Source organism: Cucurbita moschata, unplaced genomic scaffold, assembly GCF_002738365.1.
Source record: "Cucurbita moschata cultivar Rifu unplaced genomic scaffold, Cmos_1.0 Cmo_Scf00010, whole genome shotgun sequence".
Taxonomy (NCBI): domain Eukaryota; kingdom Viridiplantae; phylum Streptophyta; class Magnoliopsida; order Cucurbitales; family Cucurbitaceae; genus Cucurbita; species Cucurbita moschata.
This window is the reverse complement of record NW_019268526.1, coordinates 2903952-2912387: the sequence shown is the minus strand read 5'-3', so window position 1 is coordinate 2912387 and position 8436 is coordinate 2903952. Positions and strand designations below refer to the sequence as shown.

At 39.6% G+C, this 8436-nt stretch overlaps 1 protein-coding gene across 1 annotated transcript in view; it reads left to right on the top strand.

Annotated features, from left to right (window-relative positions):
• Positions 1-8436, top strand: part of LOC111449024 — a 15368-nt gene that overhangs the window by 6139 nt on the left and 793 nt on the right. Inside the window, 14 exon segments of the mRNA XM_023088851.1 lie at positions 98-241; positions 329-546; positions 612-822; positions 900-1137; positions 1221-1371; positions 1466-1793; positions 3110-4288; positions 4387-4872; positions 5066-5224; positions 5903-6117; positions 6182-6392; positions 6467-6704; positions 6781-6931; positions 7009-7290. Of these exon segments, the coding sequence (XP_022944619.1) occupies positions 98-241; positions 329-546; positions 612-822; positions 900-1137; positions 1221-1371; positions 1466-1793; positions 3110-4288; positions 4387-4872; positions 5066-5224; positions 5903-6117; positions 6182-6392; positions 6467-6704; positions 6781-6931; positions 7009-7290 (4211 nt within the window).

Genomic DNA, 8436 nt, shown 5'->3' with positions numbered 1-8436 from the left:
CCAAAAATTTTTTTTTTTTTTTTTTTTTTTTTTTTTTGTACTTTATCATTAAACTAAGACTCTTTGTTCATAATCATTGCAAACAATGTACTTGTAGAAGATGGTTTGAACCAGCCAGATCCAATGAAGAGAAATATCAGAGTTGGTATCATCGTCCCAGAGACCATTGCTGGGTTGATTGTTATTTCTTACTTGGTGTTGTATATTTACAATAAAAGAGGGAAGGTAGAAAACACAAAAGGTAACATAAATTTGCACTTCTTTCTTAGTTTTGATGTAATGTGATGTACTGGGTCATCCACCGACTGGTTATTTTTCTTAATACTAGAGGAGCAAACAACAAGTCTTGGGGGACATCTGGTAATGACCCACTTGTACGAAAGTGAGATGCGTATCAGAGACTTCATGGGTTCCGGGATGTTTGGAGAAGATGATAGAAAAGCCATAGAAGTACCCGTTTTCGATTTGGAAACCATACTCAATGCTACAGACAACTTCTCTGAAGCAAACAAAATTGGACGAGGAGGATTTGGGACAGTTTACAAGGTTTGCATAACAGTTTTCCTGCAATTAACTTGGTTTATAAACAACTAACAGTTTCTGCATAACAGGGACTTTTTCCAGGAGGACTGGAAATTGCAATAAAAAGACTGTCCCAAGGTTCCGCTCAAGGCTTAGATGAGTTTAAGAATGAAGCGATTCTCATCGCAAAACTTCAGCATCGAAACCTCGTTAGACTTTTGGGCTATTGTGTTGCAGGAGATGAAAAAATTTTGGTCTATGAATATATGCCCAACAAAAGCTTAGATTTTTTTATATTTGGCAAGTCTCTCACCTCTACCTAATTACCTTGATGATTACACTTGAAGCTAAGCTTCCAAACTCCTTCTCTTTGGTAGATCGAACCCTATGTTTGCTGGTGAATTGGGAGATGCGGTTTAATATCATCATTGGCATTGCTCGAGGACTAGTTTATTTGCATGAAGATTCAAGGTTGAGGATTATTCACAGACATATGAAAACAAGCAATGTTCTGTTGGACGCAGAAATGAATCCTAAAATCTCAGACTTTGGTTTGGCAAGAATCTTTGATGGCAAGCAAACAGAGGCATTCACCAAGAGAGTTGTTGGAACTTAGTAAATTTCCCTTCACCAGTTCAATTGATATCTATCCTTGTAGCCACATTCAAATTGATGTTTAAGTTGTTCATATATTGCAGCGGCTATATGTCCCCAGAATATGCGATGGATGGATCATTCTCAGTGAAATCAGACGTGTTCAGTTTTGGTATAGTTGTGCTGGAGATTGTTAGTGGGATAAGGAACACAGGGTTCTACCAGTCGAAAGAAGCACTGAATCTTCTTGGATATGTTAGAATAAGTCTTCTTCAATAAAGTTGCTTCTATCCAAAACTCCTTTTACTTTAGTTTGAACTGGATGTTTGTTGGGTGGTGGTGTACGCAGGTATGGAGGTTGTGGAGAGGAAAGAGAGCAACGGAAATAGCAGAGGTAGCCATGCGAGAAAGCTACAATCCAAGTGAAGTTGTTAAATGTGTGGCTGTGGGATTGCTGTGTGTACAAGAAGACCCCAACGATCGCCCCACCATGTCAAATGTGGCCTTTATGCTCAGCTCCGGCAGTGATCCTGCTTCTCTTCCAATTCCTAAACAGCCAGCTTTCCTTGATAAGAGATCAACTCCTACTTCTTCTACAACAATCTCTTTGGAGTTTATGCAAGAAAATGTAAACGATGATTTTAGCTTACCTAACCCTCTGGCTAATTACCTGACCTGTAGTGATCCTACTTCTCATATCTTTGCTTTTGGTTTTAACAGAAGGCTTGATACTCCTCTCGATAGTTCTCAATAATTCTTAACAATTCTCCCTCGAACAAAACACACCATAGAGACTCTCTTAAGGTCATCTTCTCTGTGGGACTTCTCCTCAATAATCTTCTCACCAATTTTCTCTTTGAACAAAGCATATCATAGAGCCTCCCTTGAGACTTCCTTCTTTGTGGGACTATTCTCAATAATTTTCAATAATTCTCCCCTCGAACAAAGTATACTATTGTTTGACACTTGAGTCACTTTTAACTACACTTTCGAGATTCACAATTTCTTTGTTCGACATTTGAGAAATGGCTAAATGAAGAGAATGGCTCTGATACCATGTTAGAAGCTACAATTATCCACAGTAGTATGATATTGTTCACTTTGAACATAAACTCTTGTGGTTTTGCTTTTGGTTTCCTCAGAAGGCTTCATACCAATAGGGATATTATTCCTTACTTGAAAATCCATGATATTCCTATTAATTAGCCAATGTGTTACTACTTCTCTCAACAATTCTCGACATTTTATATATATACCTAATATTTATACTTGTCTAAGTCAAATTTTGATTGTTGCGGGAGAAGGTTCTGGTAAGTTTGGCAGGTTCTGGCATTAGTAATAACTCCTACGGTTGCTAAACCTTTCTATTTAAGATTTTTCACTTCGATTATCGTTATTCAAGTAGTATTATAGAGAGTCTTTCCTTTTGTCCTTCTGGCAAGGATTTGAAGAAGGGCTTGGTAGCTAGGAAAGTCAAGTCAAGGAGGAAGGCGATGTACTATTGGGCAAGTAGCGGTTGTAATCTTGTCTTTCTTGTAGCTTTGGGGATTTTTTTATGCTACGGATGGATTCAAACAAAGGCAAGCAATAACCAATAATTGTTTACAAAATATGATAATGATTTGTCTAAATAATTAAAATATATTTTGTATATAAAAAAATAGTCACCTACCATCAAAATCAACATCATTGATATAGAGAAAGTTACCACATGCCTATTGTTTGGTGACTTTGGCTGAATTTTTTGAATAGGTATACGGTGGCTATGCGAGTCTGCACTGAACGACTAAGATATATGGTATTACTGTTTAATTTTCAATAAGAAAAGACCACTTTGATCAGTTCAATATGTGAAGCTAAGCAGCTGATGGAAGGAGATTGAAGGAGAAGATGCTATCTAAGTGCTCTGTTCTGTAATGGAATATGAGAGGAGTAGCGGCCATGATCTTCAAATTATGTATCTTGTTCTTATTATTACTTCCATCCTCCGCAGATAATTTCAATATATTAAGAGACAGTAATGAAGATTCTCAAGTCTCTGATGGAGGAAGATTTGAACTTGGATTCTTCACTCCAGAGGGAGCCTCAGAAGCCACAAGATACGTTGGTATCTGGTTTCATAATTCCAAACCGCGGATCGTTGTGTGGGTTGCCAACAGAGACCAACCACTGTCCGACAAGAATGGAGTTTTTGCTATCAAAGATGGCAATCTCAAGGTATTGGCATCAAACGGCACTTCTTTATGGTCCACCGCCCTCGATTACTCTCCTAATTCAACAATGGAGCTGATGGCTTCTGGGAATTTAGTTCTCAAGGAATTAGGCGTCAACAGCACAACTCTGTGGCAAAGCTTCCAAAATCCAACCGATACGTTTCTTCCGGGCATGAACATGACCGACGACTTGAAGTTGACTTCTTGGAAAGCTTCAGACGACCCCTCGCCTGGGAATTTTACGTTTCTCAAGGATATAGAAGGCCGCTTCGTCATCGAGAAAAGTGGTTCGCAGTATTGGGTCGGCAAGGAACTATGGCAAAATTTCTCAACCGAGACTGATGGAAATATTGCTGAAGCCATGGACTTATTGTCAAAGATTAGTGTCAGTGATTTGAAGGCCACCAACTACACCGTTCGTTTTCAAAATCAAGACTTGGATTACAACTACACAAGAGCAGTTATGGATTTCAGTGGGCAGGTACAGTTCCTTGCTAGAAATAGAGCGAGTGGGCAGTGGGATGTCATCTGGTCGGAACCGGAAAACATATGTAGTGTGGTATCAGCTTGTGGGACCTTCGCTAGCTGTCGGAGTGACACTAAACATACTTGCAGGTGCTTGCCTGGGTTTGAGCCAACGTCCAAGGATGAATGGGATTCTGATGATTACTCACATGGGTGCAAGAGAAAATCAGAAATTTGCATCAAAGAAGTGGTTGAAGCTGGAGAGTTTTTGAAATTAAATATGAAGGTGAAAAGAACGTCTAATATTGTGAAAGTAAATTTTGGGGAATGCGAAAGGAAGTGCCTTGAATCTTGTACATGTGAGGCGTATGCTGAAATAGAAGACAGCAGAGCCGAATTTGTGTGCATCATTTGGGAGGATGACCTCGAAAACACTTGGGAATATGCAGATGGTGGTGGCGACGTTCACATTCGTATCAAACGTTCTGACATTGGTATTTTCACTCCCAATTCATCTATGTTTAGTCTTATCCAACTATGAACGACAAGAATCTTTCTAATCTACTTTGCTCTGTTTCGATGTTTCCTTTAGAATTGACAGAGCTCGATTGTGAACCATGTGGCAGCAACATCGTGCCTTATCCTTTGAGTCTGAGAACAGAATTCGACTGCGGTGTTCCTCTATATCGTAACTTTAGCTGCAACACTTCTGCTGGTCAGGTCCTCTTTCACACGGCACATGATGACTACAACGTCACCAACATGAACCCACAACTAAGAACTTTTACCATTGCAACAAACGGGTCTATCTGCAGAGGAAATGATATAGATGCAATTCAAAAGCTTCTGAAACTGGATCGCTCGTCTACATTCAAAGTAAGCAGCGGCTGTGACTCTAAATTCAATGAAATTGATATTCAATGGGAGAAACCACTAGAACCAATCTGCAATTCGCCAAGAGGTTGCACCAAATGGCTGAATTCAACATGCAAATCAACAACTGATGGAACAAATACAAATAGATGCTTGTGCAATCCTCCTTTAGAGTGGACTGGCATGGGATGCCTTAAACCAACAGGTAATTCAATGCATAAATTCAAATCAACTGCAAATAGGAGTGCCATCAGGCTGTTATTAGTATATGATTGAGGCTACATTGGTAGTCGTTGAAGTATTGACATAACTAAATAGATTATACTCTGAGTTCAAGTTTTTGGTTTCAAAACAAAGCTTCTTATTAAACTGAGAGGAATTGTCCCTGAATATTGCAATTAATGTTCTTGTAGAGAATGGTTTGAATCAGCCACGTGGAAAGCAGAGAAATATCAGAGTTGGCATCATTGTCCCAGTGACTATTGCTGGGTTGATTATTCTTTCCTGCTTGGTTCTGTATATTTACTACAAAAGAAGGAAGGTACAAGATAAAAAAGGTAACAAATTATAACCTTGTTTTTTTAGAAAGTTTGATGGGAAGTGATGTTGTGAGATCCTATATCGGTTGGAGAGGAGAATGAAGCATTGTTTATAAGAATGTGGAAATCTCTCTCTAGCAGACGCGTTTTAAAATGTTGAGGGGAAGCCCAGAAGGAACAAAGAGGACATTATATGCTAGCGGTGGACTTGGACTCTTACAAATGGTATGAGAACCAGACACCGGGCGATGTGCCAATGAGGACGCTGGGTTCTCAGGGGGGGTGGATTGGGAGATCCCACATCGGTTGGAGAGGGGAACGAAGCATTGCTTATAAGGGTGTGAAAGTCTCTCCCTAGTAGACGCGTTTTAAAACCTTGAAGGGAAGGCTAGAAGGAAAAGTCCAAAGAGGATAATATATGCAAGCGGTGGACTTGGACTATTACAAATGGTATCAGAGCCAGATACCAGACGGTGTGCCAGTGAGGATGCTAGGCTCCCAATGGAGTGGATTGTGAGATTTCACATCGGTTGGAGAGGGTAACAAAGCATTGCTTATAAGGGCGTGGAAACCTCTCCCTAGTAGACGCGTTTTAAAATTTTGAGGGAAAACCCAAAGAGGACAATATCTGCTAGTGGTGGACTTGGGCGGTTACAGAGTAAGATTGACTATTTTTATTTTTTCTTTTATACACAGAGCAAATAGGAAGCTTTTGGAGAAATCAGGAAGCTACTCACCTGTACGAAAGTGAGAAGCGTATCAGAGACTTCATGGGTTCCGGGATGTTTGGAGAAGATGATAGAAAGGCCATAGAAGTACCCATTTTTTATTTGGACACCATACTCAATGCTACAGACAACTTCTCTGAAGCAAACAAAATTGGACAAGGAGGATTTGGGACAGTTTACAAGGTTTGCATAAAAGCTCTCAACAGTTTACTTGGTTTATACACAACTAACAGTTCATGTATGTCAGGGACTTTTCCCAGGAGGACTGGAAGTTGCAATAAAGAGACTGTCGCAGGGTTCAGCTCAAGGCATGGATGAGTTCAAGAATGAGGCGATTCTCATCGCAAAACTTCAGCATCGAAATCTCGTCCGACTTTTAGGCTATTGTGTTGCAGGAGAAGAAAAACTATTGATCTATGAATATATGCCCAACAAAAGCTTAGACTTCTTTATATTTGGCAAGTTTCTCACCTCTACCTTACCATAATTAAAGTAAAAGTTCTGATCTTGACATTTTCTTCTCTATTGGTAGATCGAACGCAATGTTTATTGGTGAACTGGGAGATGCGTTTTAATATCATCATGGGCATTGCTCGAGGACTAGTTTATTTGCATGAAGATTCAAGGTTGAGAATTATCCACAGAGATATGAAAACAAGCAATATTCTGTTGGATGCAGAAATGAATCCTAAAATCTCAGACTTTGGTTTAGCAAGAATCTTTGATGGCAATCAAATAGAGGGAATCACCAACAGAGTTGTTGGAACCTTGTATGTAAATCTCCATCCTTGTACTCATATTCAAATCTCTATTCAAGTTGTGAATTGTTCTTGTTGGATATTGCAGCGGGTACATGCCACCAGAATATGCATTGGATGGATCATTCTCAGTGAAATCAGACGTGTTCAGTTTTGGTATAGTTGTGTTGGAGATTGTTAGTGGGAGAAAGAACACAGGGTTCTACCAGTCCAAAGAAGCACTGAACCTTCTTGGATATGTGAGAACAATTCTTCTTCAACAAAGTTGGTTCTTACCTAAACTCCTTTTACTTTAGTTTGAACTGGGTGTACGCAGGTATGGAAGTTGTGGAGAGAACACAGAGCAATGGAGATCGTCGCCTCGACGGTGCGAGAAAGGTGCAGTCCAAGTGAAGCTGTTAAATGTGTGGCTGTGGGGTTGCTGTGTGTGCAAGAAGACCCTAAGGACCGCCCCACCATGTCAAATGCAGTGTTTATGCTGAGCTCTGGCAGTGATCCTGCTTCTCTTCCAAATCCTAAGCAGCCGGCTTTCCTTGATAAGAGGTCCACTCCTTCTACTTCTTATGCCACCTCTTCGTCTGAGTTTAACCAAGAAATTGTAAGTAATGATTATAGCTTACTTGAGCCTCGCTAAGCATGTCTTTTGTTCCTTGAACACTTTACCTGTGTCCATGAACAACCTTAGAGAGTTATGTTGTTACCAAATTATGTTAGTTTAGACCGAGAAGATGTAAAAATATGAAGACTAAATTAGTTGCCTTAATTGATTTCATTTATAGCAGCAGAAAAGTGAGAGCGGCAAGTAATAGAGATAGTTAGGAGAAGAAAATGCAGGCACCTTAAACACGGTGAGAACAAGTCTTTGGCACTGCCGTCTTCAGAAGTCAATATCAATCAATGTTTCCATAAATACCAATAAATGATTCTTCAAGCCAACATAACACTTTCCCTAGTTTTGCCCCCTCTTGACTCTGTCTTGGGTTTGTTGAGGATGTTTTTTTTTTTCTTTTTTTGTAAAGGTCGCTCTCTTCGAACCCTTATTAATAGAAAAAGATAGTTCTCTTGGGACCCTTATGAATAAAATAAGGTAGTTTGAGAACCGACATGGCTCTCTTAGGTTTTTCCTTTTGAACTTCCTCTTAAGGTTATTTAAAATGATCTGTTAGGAAGATACTTTCACATCTTTATAAAGAATGTTTTGTTCTTCTCCCCAATCGATATGGGATCTCACAATTCACCCCTTTCGAGCCTATCGTCCTTGTTGACACTCACTTCTCTCTCTAATCGATGTGAGATCTCACAATCCACCCCCTTCAAGGCTCAGTGAGCTGGAACACCGCCCGTGTCTAACTCTGATATCATTTTTTATAAGGGTGTAGAAACTTCTCCCTACTAGATGCGCTTTAAAACCTTAAGGGAAAACCCAAAAGAAAAAAGTCAAAAAAGACAATATCTAAGCAAACACATCTTAAAAGCTTGAGAGAAAGTCCGAAAGGGAAAACCCAAAAAAATCATATTTGTTAGTCGTAGGTTTAGACTATTCCAGCTTCTTACTAGATGAGCTGGAACTTCCCGCTCCATGTGGAATCTCACAATCTACCCCCTTCGAGATCCAATGAGCTGAAACACCGTCTGTGTCTGACTCTGATATCATTTTTTACAAAGGTGTAGAAACCTCTCCCTACTAAATGCCCTTTAAAACTCTAAGGGAAAACTCATAAAAAAAAAAAAAAAAAAAAAAAAA